Source organism: Crocodylus siamensis, chromosome 15 (assembly GCF_052110815.1).
Source record: "Crocodylus siamensis isolate JL-2025a chromosome 15, ASM5211081v1, whole genome shotgun sequence".
NCBI lineage: Eukaryota > Metazoa > Chordata > Crocodylia > Crocodylidae > Crocodylus > Crocodylus siamensis.
Genome location: NC_143409.1, coordinates 24,035,366 through 24,052,610, shown reverse-complemented (window position 1 = coordinate 24,052,610; position 17,245 = coordinate 24,035,366). Strand labels below are relative to the sequence as shown.

General features: G+C 44.8%; 1 protein-coding gene across 1 annotated transcript in view; it reads left to right on the top strand.

The window, feature by feature from the left end:
• Positions 1–17,245, top strand: part of WDR72 (WD repeat domain 72) — a 247,774-nt gene that overhangs the window by 117,129 nt on the left and 113,400 nt on the right. The window contains exon 15 of the mRNA XM_090029342.1: positions 11,597–12,414. Within this exon, the coding sequence (XP_089885468.1) occupies positions 11,597–12,414 (818 nt within the window). The remainder of the gene's footprint in view (positions 1–11,596; positions 12,415–17,245) is intronic.

The window sequence follows — 17,245 nt, the reverse complement described above, 5'->3', positions numbered from 1 at the left end:
TATTAATTCCAGCCACTGTATTCAGCGGCATAATGTGCCTTAAATGACTTGGGGCATAATGTGCCTTAAGTGACTCTTTCAAGGAGTTTTAGTTTGCTGCCCCTACAGCTGTGGAGTGAAGTGCCAGGCTCCATGCAGCTCTGGGGCTCTGTAGGAAGCCCTGCAGGCAGCCTGGCAGCAGCCCGGGAAAGCAGACTCTGCCTAAGAAAAGCTGCAAGTCTGATCTTCCCCCACCCCATAGAGCCTGCCTGCCTGCCTGAGCTGCATGGGGGCCCAGTGTTTCCCTCTGTGGCAGCCACCTGGGGGGGCTACTGCTGCCATGGAGGGAAACACTAGTCCCCCCTGAAGCTGAGGGACCACTTCACTTGCTGGCAGCTCACCCTCCCCTCCTTGCTGGAGAGGCAGGTAAATCAGTGAAGTGTGTGCATAACATGGGGGTTTAATCAGTTCTAAATAGAAGCAGTGTTTTTTAAAACCCTTCACTTAGATTTAGGGCCCCTGTTTCATCTACACATGCCTGAAGACTTGGTGGTATTGTCATGCCACAAAAATAGAAATTGTTCCCCCTTGACGTGTTATGACTTCTTTTTTCATATCTGCACTGTTTTTACTGTTTCTTGTTTGTAGAGACAAGATGAACAGACTGAAGGGATCTGAGACAGTGAGTGCATGTAAAATGTTTAGAACAAGAAAGTACATAAATAGTTAGAACACAATAGGATGCAGTTCAACAAGGACAAATGCAGAGTGCTGCACCTAGGGCATAAAAGTATCCAGCACATCTACTGACTGGGGAATGACTCTCCCAGTAGCACAGAAGCAGAAAGGGATCTCAGGTCATAGTAAATGAACATGAGTCAACTCCAGGGCCATCCCTAGTGGGGGCAAATCGTGGTGACTGCCCCAGGCCCTGCCCTTTGGGAGGCTTTACAGAGCTGGGCAGAGCAGCCATCACAAGTCAGCGCTGCTACTGGCTTCACATCCGGCTGCTCAGCACCCGCCTTTCCTCCCCACTGCCGCCAAATCTGCCGCTGACTTCCTTCTGTCGGGGCGGGACCCCACACAGGCTGATTTGCCCTGGACCCCACATGCTGCTCAGATCATCTCTGGTCGTCACTGTGATGAAATCATCAGCAAAGCTAACCACACTTTATCATGCATTAGCAGTTGCATGGCAAATAGAACCAAGAGGAGACACTTTCCCTCTATGCGGCATTGGTCAGACCACAGTTGGAGTACTGCGTCCAGTTTTGGGCACCGTACTTTAAGAAGGAGGTAGATAACCTTGAGAGGGTCCAGAGGAGGGCCACTCATGTGGTTAAGGGTTTTCAGGCCAAGCCTATGAGGAGCAACTAAGGGAGCTGGATCTCTTCAGCCTCTGCAAAAGAAGGCTGAGAGGGGATCTTGTGGCTGCCTACAAATTCATTAGGGGGGCACAGCAAGGAACTGTTCACCAGGGCACCTCTTGGGGTAACAAAGGAACAATGGTAACAAACTGACAGAGAGCAGATTTAGGCTGGACATCAGGAAGAACTTCTTCACAGTAAATGTGGCCAGAATTTGGAATGGGCTTGCAAGGGACTTGTTACTCTTCCCTACCTTAGGGGTCTTTAAGAAGTGGCTGGATAGACACATGGATGGGGTCTTCTGACCCCAGGACTCTTTCCTACCCAGGGCAGGGGGTTGGACTCGATGATCTGTTCTGACCCTAGCATCTATAAATCTATAAATGTTTAGGAGCATAAGAGTGCAAGTATTCAGACTCTTGCTAGTCTCACTGAAGGTGAAAGACAATTCATCCAGTGGTTTGAGTGGATTTATATAGGAGTTTGTCACCTTTCATTGATTTGGCACCTTCATTGAACAGTCCTGATAACATCTTCAGCTCAAGTATATACAATGTTAATTGTAACTTTCTTTTATTTGCTTTATTTTCTCATTTAGTTGCATCAGTATTTAACAGGAATTGAAATTGTGTTTCAAATGAGTCCAGACATTTCTTTACATTTTTATTACTATACCGTACATTTCCAATATAATATCAGTACTTTCTACAAACTGTTATACCTAGAGGCTGACCAGTCTATTAAGCAAGTTCATGTAAATGCTTTTCTTGGAAACTCAGGGTTTTGGCACAGATTACATGTATAAGAACAGTTGTCATAAAGTTATGGCATTTTAAGAGCAGTCACAGGTAAAGGCTTTATGTCATTTGAGATTGGTATGACTGACTTGCCACTGGAGGGCTGGTGAGCAGAGCCACTGACAGGAGCCAGTACTGTACTGGGATGGCAATGGTGGGAGGGGGACATGTAGTTTGGAGGTGGAACAGAGAGAGATGAATGGGGAAGGAGAGTTTGGCACCCACTAAGAAAATAAATATGACATATGATGTGCTTCATTATCCAATGAAAAAGAGTTAAAAACGAGACCTGATGTGGCATAAAAGGTTTGTATATAAAGTAACTTTGTAGTTGCCATGCTAGAGAGAGAAGACATCTCTTGATTTCAATAAATCATTGGTTTGTTCATAAGCCATCATTAACTTTTTTCTCTATTTGGCCTAGTAGCTTGAATTGCTAAATAGGTCTTAAACAATCTTCTCTTTTTTTCAGTGAATTAATGGGAATTGTAAGTAAACTGCATTTGCAAGAAGAATTCACACATTAAAATTCATAGATGCATAGATTGCTAGAGGCTGGAAGGGACCTCACAGATCATCGGGTCCAGCCCCCCTGCTTTAGGCAGGAAGACAACTGGGGTCAAGTAACCCCAGCAAGGTCACTGTCCAGTCTCCTCTTGAAAATCACCAGGGTAGGTGACTGCACCACCTCTGGAGGGAGTTTATTCCACAGTCTGGACACCCTGACTGTGAAGGAGTTTTTCCTGATATTAAGCCTGAAGCGGCCTTCCAGGAGTATGTGTCCATTGGTCCTGGTCTTCCCCAGGGGTGCCCTAGTGAACAGTTGTTCACCAAGCTCTTGATGCACTCCTCTGATATAGCAGTAAGCCACTATCAAGTCCCCTCTCAACCTTCTCTTCTTTAGGCTAAAAAGACCAAGATCCCTCAGCCTTTCCTCATATGGCTTGCCTTGCAAGTCCCTGATCATACGAGTGACTCTTTTCTGGACCCTGTCTAGTTTTTCCACATCCTTATTGAAGTGTAGCACCCAGAACTGGATACAGTACTTGAACTGCAGTCTCACCGGTACTGAGTACAGCGGGAGAACAAACTTCCTTAGTTTTACATGAGGTTCATTGGTTGATGCATGCCAGCATGTTATTTGCCTTGCTGGCCACCGCATCACGCTGACGGCTTATATTCATGTGTTGGTCAATCATTACCCCTAGATCCCTTTCGGCCATGGTGCAAGTCATGCTGTCACCACCAAGCCTGTATGTATGTTGAGGGTTGTTAGCCCCCAGATGGAGCACTTTACACTTGGAAGTGTTAAACTTCATCTGGTTCCAGTCTGCCCAACTCTCTAGCCTGTCCAGGTCTGCCTTTATCAGCAACCTATCTTCTGACATGACCACACTGCCCCATATCTTGGTGTCATCCACAAACTTGGCCACCAAGCTTTTCACTCCCCCATCCAAATCATTGATAAAGATGTTGAAAAGCACCCGTCCAAGCACAGACCCCTGAGGGACACCACTGGCCACTTTGTGCCAGGACAATACGAATCCATTCATGAGAACTCTCTGGGTCCTATCTTGTAGCCAGTTTCCCACCCATCGAACCGTTGAACAGCTGAACCCACAATCTTACAGTTTTCCCACAGGATATCATGGGATACTATATCAAAAGCCTTTTGGAAGTCTATCTACTTTGTCTCCCATGTCCAGGTGGCGAGAGACCTGGTCATAGAAGGAGATGAAATTGGTAAGAAAAGACTTAGCTGTGACAAAGACATCCTGGCTGTCATTCAGAATCTTACCTTCCACAAATGTGTTGCACATAGATTCTTTAATGAGCTTTTCCAGGATTTCCCCTGGAATAGAGATTTGGCTAATTGGCCAAATTGGCTAATTGGTTGCTCGGGCCCTCCCTCTTCCCCTTCTTGAAGATGGGCACAATGTTGGCCCTCTTCCAATCAGCAGGGATCTTCCCTGTGCTCCAGGAATTCTGAAACAGCTTTGCCAGGGGTTCCGCAATGGCCTCAGCTAACTCCTTCGTCACTCTTAGATGAAGTCCATCCAGTCCTGCTGACTTATAAATGTCTAACTTTTCTAGTTGGTATTGCACCTACTCAGCATCCACAGTGGGGAGACTGTCAGTCCTGGCATCCCCCCTATGAGCCATATCTCACTTGACTTTCCCCTTGGTCCAGTGAAATACTGAAGCAAAGTGGGCATTCAGGAGTTCAGTTTTGTCCTGAATGTTGCTTACCAGCTGTCCCGAGGTGTTAAGCAGGGGTCCCACACTTCCATTTGTTTTCCTTCTACTGTCTAAATACCTAAAGAAGAACTTCTTATTGTCCTTGACTCCCGTGGCTAACTTAAAATCAGTCGCTGCCTTGGCTTTCCTGATCATTTCCCTACAAGTGCTGGCCATTATTGTATAGACTGTCCCTAGCTTTCACTATGCATAAACCTCCTTTTTCTTTTTCAAGAGGACTGCAATATCCTTATTAATACAGGAGGGCTTGCGGCCCTTCTTCTATCTTTCCTCTTTGCAGGAAAGGTTTTCTTTTGTGCTTCAAGAATCATATGAGCAATGACCATTCTTTGTGCACCCCATTCACCTTCCCTTCCTGGTCCCACATCACCTCCCCTACTAATGCTCTGAGCCTGTCAAAGTCAGTATTCTTGAAGTCCAGGACTTCAATCCTGCTAGTTGATTTGTCAATCTTGCAGCGGATGGTGAACCTGATAATTTCATGGTTGTTGTCGCGCAGGTTACCTTCAATATTCAGGCTACACACCAGATCATCTCCCTTGGCCAGGACCAAGTCTAGGAGACAGTTAGCTCTGGTTGGCCCTTGTGCTTCATGGGTCAGAAAGCTCCTCAATCAGTTAGGAAACTCTGTGAATGATCTGACCTAGCTATGTGTTCCTCACAATTTCTGTCCAGGTAATTGAAGTCACCCATAACAACCAAGTCCCTTGCACGTGTAGCCTCTGTCAGTTCTCAGGAGAACTCCAGGCCTGTAGTAAATGCCTACAGTTAGGTTGGTCTCACCTCCCCTCCCTCCCCACCTCCATCCCCTCCCTGCGTCTTGAGCCAGAGGGTTTCAAGCTGCTTATCTTTGGAGCCAGTGGACTTCTTGGACTTCTTCCTGTATTGGAGGAACTTCTATGGACTTGTTCCTGTATTGAAGGGGCTAAAATGGTCTCTGCTTAGTCTCATGGCTTTTAGCTGACATATTAAAGTATGAAAGGTATAACCTTGCATGCTGAACCAAAGCATCAGCATACTAGCTAAAAATGTGGGAAAGTGTTGCTCAACTTGGAAAGCTGGATTTTTTCTGTGGTATTTTAAGTGGTGAATGTGAATATTTAGAGAGTAAACTCTGTATTTATGTTGTAAAAATTTAAGCTCAGAATTGAAACTTGTTATTTTTAGGTTGTTCTTTATTATTAAGTATTCAGAATCAGTTGTTAAACGCAACAGATTTAAGTAATTTCTTGAGTACGGTGATTTGTGTTTTGAATGAGGCCATCTGTATTACAATATTTACTCAAATAGAAGATGACTTTGATTATGCTTAGGGACAACCAGCATTGGTTCATTAGAGTCAGATCCTGTCAGACCAACCTGGTGGCCTTCTATGACCAGGTGACAAAATCCTTAGATGCAGGTGTAGCAGTGGACGTAGTCTTTCTGGACTTTAGGAAGGCCTTCGACACCGTCTCTCACCCCATTCTCATTAAAAGCTAGGAGACTGTGGCATCAATACCTACACAGTCAGATGGGTCACTAATTAGCTGGAGGGCTGCACCTAGAGAGTGGTGGTGGATGGGTCTTATTCAACGTGGAGGGATGTGGGCACTGGGGTTCCACAGGGCTTGGTCCTCGGGCCTGCACTGTCCAACATCTTCATCAGCGACTTGGATGAGGGGGTAAAAAGCACCCTGTTCAAATTCGCACATGACACTAAGATGTGGGGGGATGTGGGCATGCTAGAAGGGAGGAATAGGCTGCAATCAAACCTAGACAGGTTACAGGGGTGGGCAGATGAGAATAGGATGGGTTTCAACACTGACAAGTGCAAGGTGCTGCACCTGGGGAGGAAGAACCAGCACCATACCTACAGGCTGGGGAACTCCCTTCTCATCAGTGCAGAGGCAGAAAAGGATCTTGGAGTCATCATTGATGCCAAGATGAACACAGGCTGGCAGTGTGCGGATGCAGTCAGGAAAGCCAACCGCACCTTATCATGCATCCACAGATGCATCTCAAGCAGGTCCAAGGAGGTGATACTCCCCCTCTATGCAGCACTGGTCAGGCTGCAGCTGGAGTACTGCATCCAGTTCTGGGTGCCGCACTTCAAGAGAGATGTGGACAACATGGAGAGGGTCCAGAGGGCCACTCACATGATCAGGGGCAGCATGGCAGGCCCTACGAGGAGAGGCTATGGGACCTTAACCTGTTCAGCCTCCACAAGAGAAGGCTGAGGTGGGATCTAGTGACCATTTACAATCTAGTCAGGGGTGACCAGCAGGTATTGGGGGAGTCCCTGTTCCCCTGAGCACTGCCAGGAGTGACCAGGAATAACGGTCACAAACTGGCAGAGGGTAGAGTCAGGCTAGATATCCGGAGGCACTACTTCACGGTCAGGGTGGCTAAGACCTGGAGCCAACTCCCAAGAGAAGTGGTGCTGGGTCCTACCCTGGGGGGTTTTAAAAGGAGGCTGGATGAACACCTTGCCAGGGTCGTTTGACCCCAGTACTTTCCTGTCATGGCAGGGGGTCAGACTTGATGATCTGCTCAGGTCACTTCCAACCCTACCAACTATGAAACTATGAATATCTTTTCTTTAACAACTTTTATTAAGAACAAAGCTTCATTATTTACATTAAATTCATTTAAATAAAGGCTAAGTACAGACAGTCAAAAAGCCCCAGGCTGAATCCATTCAATCTTTGCAAGTTAGTCTAAGCTGCCTAGATTGAACCAATGAGCATGTGAACAGACATTCACTTTTGATTCCAGACAAGCAGCCATGTGCCTGTAGTGGCCCAGGCTAGTTGCCAAGGAGTGCTAGAGCATGCCTCCCGGCTTGGCTGGAGCAGACAGCTTGGGCCAGGGCTAGCCTGCCCATCCTGTGAGGAGGGGATGGCAGGGGAGTTGCAAAGCATCTTGGGATGCTGCGGGTCTGTGAGGTAACTTGAATCTAGAAGTGATCTGGGGCAGAAGTTCAATAAATTGATTTAACCTAAATCAGTTAAATCTGGTACTACATTAGGGGTGGGCAAAATGCGGTCTGCGGGCCAGATGCAACCTGCCAGGCTATTCTATCCAGCCTGCAGAGCCCCTAAAAAATTCAGAAAATTAATATTTATCCACTCTGGGCTGCCTGTCATGTGGCCCTCAATGGCTTGCCAAAACACAGTAAGTGGCCCTCCACCCAAAATAATTGCCCACCCCTGTACTACATCCATCCAGGTTTATCTTAAACTGATTTTGGCCATTTGGAAAGCAGTTTGTGTGTGCTGAACTTCTGTTGCATTACAGATTTGAACCAGTTTCTGATCACTTATATCGGTTTATGTGTAATTTCTGTCCCTATCTTCACTGTTTAATGATATTTCCTTCTCCTCTGCCCTGTCCTAGAACCAGCTGCTAGTTACTTTTATTTTTAGATATACTGGGAAAACATGATGTACCAGAGAGTTTAGAGAAGAAAGTTCGTTTGAATATTTTCTAAAAAATAACTCCTTTTTTGTGAACTGCCAGACAAATGCCTTGGGGAAAATTCTATCCTCAGAATTCCTGCATCCATCTGAGGGCAGAATTTGTTTGTAGATTGACAGAGAGTCCTTTGATCTCTCTCCTACTCTGCTCTGAGGGCCTTGGCACATGTTAAAATGGGCACTTAAAATGAGAGCAGTCATTAGCTTTGGGGTGTTAAACTGCCTCTAAATGTTTTAAAGCTATGCCACTGCAGTTGAGGTTTCTCTTTGATTTATTTTGCCCTGGTCATTCATGTGTACTATATGAATGTTCTGGAGAAATAAAATGCCTAAAGTTTGATTCCTCCAGCACCCCAGGATGCACAGCTGCTCTACCCCTTCCCACCCTTCAGATATCTAGAGATCTTGGCCCTGCCCCCAGCGTTCCACACTGACTGCTTAAGCTTACTGCCTGGTGGCTAAACTTAAGGGATACCATGCAGCCAAGGGAAACTTGCTTCCTCCAGCTGCATGGCTTCCCTGTGCAAGGGGCTCCACACTCATCTTAGAGCTGCTGGGGCTCTATTCAAATGGAGACCTTGTGGCCAAGGAACTGTGCTTCTCCCAGCCACATGGTTTCCCTGCCTGGGAACTCTCTCTCTCAGAAGCGCAGAGAGATCTAACTAGGTATTTTTATTCCTCCTTTCCTACCTCCACCCCTCCATGCATCATCCAACTCATACAAGACAGTTCCTAGACACAGGGACCTGACCTCTCAAGTCACCAGTAAAATAAAGACCACAGTTTAATGTTCACTTCAGAACTAGTAGTTTGAGAGCTACTACTACTAGTAGTATATTCCATTCTGGCTGCTCCATGGGTTGTTAATTTGTGCTGCCCCTCTCCAACACACACTATGAATTTTAAATTGAATTCCTCTAACAGCTGTATTAGGTGGACTGGTGTGTGGCTCATAATCCCATATACAGCAAAGAATTATCAATCCACTACAAGCAAAAAGTTCTGCCAGCTACTTTAAACTAAAAAATAATTACACTGGTTTATTTTAATATAATGACAGCAAAAATATTAGGTTTGTACAAGTTCTAGTGTCCATGCCTGCCAAAAACTCTTTTGAAAAAAGAGAATGCAGCATTAACATAGAGCGAGTAATTTAATATCAGTAGACACACAAGATTTAAGAGCTCTGAAAATAGCATGATCTTCCCGTATACTAAGCAAAGCTAAAATCTACAGGAACAAAAAGTAAGTCTTGTTTAGCTTTCCAAGCTGCCAGTCTGTGCTCCTTGCCACCTGCATGCTGCACTGTGGCTGCACGCATGGACGGGACATTTATTAGCCACATTATTGGCTACATTCAGGCTGATTTCCAGTGCAGTCAATTTTCTTTACATTGGTGCTGATCTGATTTGAATAATTAGAGCTTGTCCCCAAATCTGTAGTTCTGTCAAAAAGAGGACTTGTCAACAGTTTTGTTGGATGTACATTAACGAAAGTAAGAGTAGACTGATATTATTAGTTAAGCACAGTTATCACATTAATAAGCAGAATTAAAATGACAGCTTATAAAACTCTCACTGTGAAGATAATTTGATTTAGGTGAAAAGGCCTGGCTAGGTGAAAGTCCAAGTTCTTCTCTTCAGAGATATGCAGATCTAGATGTTTCCCCCTCAGTATCTCTGCCTTGACTCAAGTCCGTTCCAGACTGCTAGCTTCCATTCAATCCCCATGTTTATGAAACAATATTTACATTACACCAGCTGGCTTCAGAAGAGAGAATTATATACCTGGTATCCTCAACATAACAAAGGGATTGGAGTCTGTGTCCCCTAAATAACCTATTCAGTCAGCTCATATTCATATTGGAGAGGAGGAATGACAAAAATAAATCACGGTTCCAGTAAAAAAAACAACAAAAAAACCCAGTATGAGATCATGAAATTAAAGTCTGTATCATAATTCACACACGCCATTGCTTGACTTTGTACTCTTACAGTTCTTTTAACAGAGTAAATTCCATTACAAGCAACTTTTAAAAAAGCCAACTAAAAGAAAAACAAATGTCCTATTAGGTAGAATCAAACTGATATGGGTATCAGCAGAACTGGGAACATTAGCTGTACTGCATAGACTTCTGTTACTCGAATCAAGGTATCTGGTGGCAGTAGTATCTTATTCTCTATGTGAAGCAACAACTAAAGGGGGTTACACAGAGGTTAGCTGACTGCAGTGGTCATGTACTTCAGTCCTGGATCCCTATGCTTGCCACTTTCTCCTCCTTCCCCTTAGCATACTTACATCTAAAATTGTCTCCTTATTTCACTTTCTCCTCCAAGCTGATTTCTCCAAACTCCTTTTTTCTCTTCTGCTGCTATTCCACCTTTGCATGTCCCTGGCCATCCCGGCCTATCTCTGCCCTCCTTACCTCTTTCATTTAAGTAAGCCAAGCAGCTTCATCCTCCTCCAGGCTGCTTTGGAAACACAGTCTCTCGGCTCTTAGTTCTGATGCTACCAGATAGTGGAAGAAGCTATTGCACAAAAAAGCCTGTTATGACCCACCCAGTGTCCAGGACAAGAGATTTTAACAAATAAAGCAAGTAAAAAAAATCCCTTGTCCTAGACACTGTGAGGGTTTCCTCATGGCTCTGGCCTTCCCACAACAGGTTTGTCCCCCACTTTAGCCCAATAGTCTCCCATTCTGGTGCTTCTCCTCTGCATCCTCCTCCAGTTCTGCTTGCTGGATTTTTTAACTCCCAGTGAGCCACTCCCTCATTAGTCTTCACACAGCTTCAGCCTCACTGGGGGCTTGCTGACAGATGCCAGGGGAGTAAAACCCTGGTTGAAAAGGCCCTGAGGCAGCAACCTTCTACAAAGCCCAACAGTGCTCATAATTTTGCAGTTAGCCTGCCAAATAGCAGGAGGGCAGGGACTTAGCCTTTCACAGCTGCTCTGTGGTAATTGTCCCTGTGACCACAATGACCAAACAGAAAGCTAAATTGCATCAATTTAGCCCTATTTCATTAGGGGCTTAAGTATCAGATCTAGTTCTTAGCATGGGATAAAATCTCTGTGGCTGCTATCCCTGATGTGTGGTTACATCCCTGAATCCTCTTAATTGTGGGCACAGTGTCAGTTTCTGAAAAGTGAGAGCGAGCCAGAAAAAGTTTGGAAACTGCCATCTTATATCCTACAGTACAAATGTGCCTGCTTTCAAATGCATGATTACATGAAACACAGAGGATACTTGCATGTACATTCAAGCACAATCCACAAGATAGCTGTCATGGACCTGAATGCATGGAAATCCCCAGTTGGAACTGTTCCCAGAGCCTCCATAATCCTTAAACACTCCTTCCTATTATATTTTTCCTATATAGTAAATATATTTTTCCTATTGTTTGTATCAAACTGCCTCTGATTTCCTAGTGTTATTCCAAAATTATATTGTTGCTCCCATTCTTTTCACTTTATCTCTCTCTACTTATCTAGTTACTTGTTTGCCCTTAGATTAAGTCACTTAAAGTCAGGACCGTTTTTTCTTAATGGTCAGAAAGTGACTAGCATGTAGTAGATGCTGCTGTAAATATATAATTAAGTGTAACTTAGTGGAAGTCAGCAACATTGAACCAGGAATAAATTTTGCCTATTCCAAATACACCTCTAAGTTTAGGACTAGAAATGTTATAACTCTGTAGATTTGACTTTGGCATTTTAATACATAACATTTTTATTTCAGGTAACTGGGACCATCCATGTCCGATGGCCCTTTACTATCCTACCAGTAAAGACAAATTGGAACAACATAAGCTTTCATGTTCTTTTATTTGATCTGGAAAAACTTGTAGAACTTTTACTGTCATCTCAGCTCAATGGATTGAAGTCATCAAATTCATTCCACAGCTATGACACTCTAAAAAGAGCCAAAAGCACAGCAGAGAAAAGGACACTAACGTTAAAAAGGAATAAAACTTCTGGCTGTCTTTCTCCAATGGATGAGCAAATTAATACTATCTTTACAAACCAGGTCCATAGGGATAATAATACTGCTAGGTCTCTGGAAGAAAGTGGTGGCATCAAAAGGCAGAAAAAACTGAAGAGTTCAAAAAAGATTAGAATGCAGCCATCAGGAAAAATCGATGCAAACATCACCACAGACACTGCTAAACTGCTCTTGTCATGTCTCTTACCGTGGGGTGTGGATAAAGAATTAGACAATCTCTGTGTTAGATATTTAGATATCTTGAGACTACAATGTCCAGTTTCTTTTGGACTTGTGTCAAATGAAAATCACATATCACTAATGCTGCCAGGATGGAATTCTACTCGTGGTGTGCTGGAAGAACACACACTGATCAACTTGGTTTCCAGAAAAGTGCTAGATTTGTCAAACAGATACATCACTGCAGCTCAAGGACAAATTGAAAAGAAAAATGGACTAGAAAATGATGTTGAGGGCACACAGATATCACAAACTATTTTCTCCTTATTGAGGAAAGTAGCTTTAGTCAACACGATAGCTGACATGCCCTTCGAACTAACCAATGGAATTGACAGGTAAGAACTTTTAAATAATTGCTGTTACTTGTTTCTTATTGATGGGGATATATGCATATATGTCATCCAGTTATTTTCTTAAATGCAGTGGTGTTCACAGCAAGCTTATTTACATGGACTCTCTTTAAATTAGAGGCAGATTTGGGAGGATCTACATGCTCTTTCAGAATATATGTTGGGGGGTATGTTATCTTTTTACTGAAGAAAAGAACAAACTGAGGAGCAGACACTGGATCAAGGTCTGTGACAGAGATTGGCATAGACCTGAATGACTCTAGTTCTTCCTCCATGCCTTTAAGACCTGCAGTACTACAAGTGGAATTTCTGAATCCCCTCAAAATAGAAACAAAACCTGCCAAAAAGGCTTCCCTGGCATGATAAACAGTGCTGCCCCTGGGTTGAGGCCAGGAAATGGAAGACAGAGGAGAGAGGGGGAGGCAGAGTCCCCAGCTGCTGCTGCAAACCAGGTAATGGGAGGGGGAAGTGGCACTCAGATGGGAACCTGGGCCACAGTTACTCCACACAAGCTGCATGTAGTACATGGGCTGCCAGTTGGACAACCCTGGTCTAGAGACAAAAAAGATGCATGGGTCCTATTGAGCCTATTCCTACCTAGAACCACGCATCTTTTGGGAGGCTAGGGGCACTAAGACTCTCTAGGAAGAGCTATTGCCTTGTAGGAAACAGATTTATGAATATTACCAAACAAAAAGTCCATTAAAAATAGATGAATGGGTTATAGTTACTTATGGTCCAAATTCCACATGTACCTCTGTGTCAGGCAAAATAATGTTAAATCAAAACATTTCAAATCCAGCTGGAGCATGTTGATTATTCTTTGGCTCATTTTCCATTTCAGTCATGTCACTGTTCCCCAACCTGAAAAGAACCTTAGAGTGAAGTGCATGCAAACAAAGTATAGCTTTACAGGCATGATAGCCCAGTTTCCTTCTGCAGGTAATGGCATTGAGGGAAATTGGCTAAGTGTTGGGATCCACAGAATAAAGTTATCAGGTACTTAAGGTATACTGCCCTGATATAAGGTCTCTTGGCTTGATGTGAAATTTGGATTATCAGCCAATGGACTCAGATTCTATGCCCCTTGTCACAGAGCACTCAGGTGCCCTGCGCCTGAGAGCAGAAATGGCTTGGGAGAGACCCCTAGTGGCAAGAAGGGGGAGGCTTAGCTGCCAGTCACCAGGGCAGCACAGGTGCTGGTTGCTAGGGCAACCGGTGGAGCCAGCTGACAGGAAGGGGCAGGGCTTGGCCCTTCTTAAGCTCAGGCGTGAGGCCAGGAGAGCAGGAAGGGGGAGCTCAGCCAGTGCAGAGAGAGGGGAGAAGCCTGACTGCATAAGCATCCCCTGGCTGCTGCCATGGGTTGGAGTATTTGCTGGTAGGGACTGAATGTTGTTTTCGCCGGACAGTTTAGCTTTTTATGTTATAGCCTGGGGGCTTTGTCTTTTTGTGTTCATTGTTACACCGGAGGACCAGGTGAAGCTATTAGGGGTTAGAGGAGGGACTCTACGGTAGCGTGGGGATCCTGGCACTAGAGAGGGCGCAGCATTTGGGGTGCATTGGCCCCAACCCCAGAGCAAGGGGACAGTGAGAAGCCCCAGAGCAAGGAGGGCCATGAGGAGCCCAGAGACAGGGCCTCAAGGTGAGAAGCCCCAGAGAGAAGGCAAGGACCACGTTAGTACCATCTACGAGGCTTGTGCTGCAGTGTAGGGGAGGAAAAAGGAGCCACAGACAGCGCCCCTAGTACCAGGGTGCGTAAAGTGGGCAGCCTCCCGCTAATTACAATCAATCAATCAAGATCAAGGCATGGCAGGAGAGTAAGCGGGTGGTTGGCCCATTACAGGAGGCTGGAGCCACCAAGAGAGAGGCTCCAGTAGCAATACTGTCACACCCCTCCTTACTATTTTTATGATGTCATGTCATGTGTGTCACAAACCGATCCACAGGATACTCTCAGAGCTGTACCACCGCTTGTCCCAAGGAACAGACTGAAGTTTTCCTTGAACTAGCTCCTTATCACCAGGGGCCTCAGCTTCGCTGCTCTTAAACTGGACCTCAGAGCTACAACACAGGAATCTTTTCCAGCTCTAGATGTCCTCCCCCTTTGGTTTTGAAAGAAATTGTAGGTCCCCCTTTCCACGGAAAGAGCTAGCCTGGAATATCACTTGTGCAGAAATCATTCTTTCCACAGGCAATCAGTAAGGAGACAAAACAATAAAAGTATTTATTATGTAGGAGAAAAGAATTATATAATTAAAACCAAATATAAATTTGGGAATGGAATTAAAAGACAAGATTCTTACCTTTTCATCTGGCTACACCCTAGCCTTCCTGAAAAACCTGCCAGTATCTCCAGAAAATCAGTCTTCCTGATGACTCTACCAGCCCTGGCTACTGGATACCCTGGACTCTTCCCCAGGCCTGCAATCATCCAAAACAAAACATATCATACAGATAGCCTCTTAAACAACTCCTAGCTAACCCCTCTCATCAACATTCCCATGAGTTACCAAAATCCTAATAAATCCTAACCTAATAAAGTCTCCTTCTGCCTGTGTCTGGAAGTGGAAAGTATCTTTGAGCATGTCTGCCTTGTTCTCTTGACTAAACAATGTCCAAAATGATAACGGTATACAGAGACAGCATAACATAATCTATATAGCGATAAAAGTGACATAAACAAATGCCACATAATATAGGCTTTCCAACAAGACCACTTCCGCGATATCAGTACAACAAAATTCACGAATACATTCGTGATACCCCACAAACCCTCCAAAGCATAATGGGGTTCTCAGCAATCTGATCATTCAAGTTCCACACATGCCTCTGTACCAGGTGAACTATTCTGAGATGTCAGTCCTGGGTTGTTACTTTCAATGACTTTACTTGCAGATGGAACCTGGCTGCTGTGCATATAGAGCTTTTTCTTTTACCTTTATTTCAAACTTAAAGTTTTTTTAGGAAGGAAATTATCTCATTAAAGGCTTTGCACCCAAAGACAAAAAAGATGTAGAGTGGCAGCACTGTTAGCAGTGGCTGTGACTTCCCACCACTTACCCAGCTGGGGTGGGGTGGGCATGGGACGGAGCCGCTGTGCTGCCTCTGGACAAGCAGCATGCAGCTGCAGGAGCCGCACCACCCAAATGAGCCAAGGCTTTGTCCTGTGCCCACTCTGCCCTGCCTGGGAGAGTGGGGGGAGGGAATGGTGGGGCATGTACCCCCAGATGAGGGCAGGGCAGGCAGCAGAGCAAGGGATATGGGGGGTTGTAGCTACCTGAAAATTGGCCATAGCCCCTGCCGCCTGTCCAGAGTGCAGCCTAGTGCAGCTCCGTCCCCGCCCACCCTACCCTGCCCCACACAGATCCAGAGGTAAACAGCCCCCTGTGCCCTCCTGGACCATTGGCAGGAGCAGCAGCAGGAACCACCCGTTAAGCCACCAGATGAACAGCACGCAGCAGTGGCATCTGCTGCTGCCTTCCCCCCCACCCAGGCTCTGGCTGGATAGCACTTGCCACAGCCCCAGTCACTCCCTCACCATGGGGGGCATTGATCTGCCCCCCACACACACACTCCTTCTCTTCTCCCTCCCCTTCTACCACAACACACTTACCAGCTGCATGAAGCTGTTTTGACCATCGTAAAGATGAAACCCATGTTGGAATGTCGAAACAGGATGTCAATTTATAGATGTTGTAAGTGACATTCATCGCAACTCAGTCATAAGTCAAGGACTGCCTGTACTATAAATGTAATGATCCTGCTTCAAACATTTTACCTAGCAAAGGCAAACCCATAAAATTGAATTCTGTGCTGTGCATATGATTAAACAATTTTATAAGAATAGAAGTCTCATTGAGCTCCGAATCTTAGATTCTGCCCAATATTTAGGGGCATTTGTATCTAGGATTTCAGTCTGCAGCCTTTCCATGACTTGTCAGAATTAAAATACAAAAATAAAGTGTTGGATTAACTTGACCTGCCTCTGCCATCAAGGGTTCTTACCTACCCAGAGGATTCACTTGGGAGAGAGATGAAAGTGGTTCTTCCATTTCTATCTTCTATCAGGATTTCTGCCAACTCAGGCAATTTCCAGGTGCAGATGAGCCTCACAGCAGCATAACTAGTAGAGCTTGCCAGTGATTTGTGTAGAATCAGTGTAGGTCTTTTCTCCCTTGGCCACACCTCAGCCAGATCTGTCTGCTTTTAATGCTGTAGTTCTACTCCTTGTCACTCACATGTGGCATCCTGGGAATAAGTCAGGTAAGTTTCATGAACTGTTTTTATAGCTTATATGCAACAACCTTTCTTGATCTATTACCATACTTTTCCTGCTGCTGAATGATGAGCTACAGTATGTGGTCCACTTCCTCAACCTCTGCCATGTTCTAACCAGCAGTCCTTATCAGCAGACAATTAACTATATTTAATGCATTCTTGTCAAATAGTAGCTGAGCCCATAGGCCCTGTATTCGTTTTAGCCTTTTCCTTTTATAAAGCTGACAGTGCCATAGTAAGATTCCCTTTATCACTATCATAGTTGTGTCCCACTATAGTATGATACTGACCTTTACCTTCCATTAAACTACAGGAAATGCTTTCAGACACCTCAGATGCAATGTTTGCTTTTTTACAGTAAGCAAAGATATGCGCGGAACAGGTATGCAAAGGATTTTGTTCTGCTTCCCAGCATCAGTAAAATTACAAGTGAAGTCGCATCACAGTCAAGAACCATTATTTTCACTTAGAATCAAAATTGTGTGGAATGGAACTACTGGGCAAGGTTACTGAGACAAACATTGAGGTCATTTAAAGC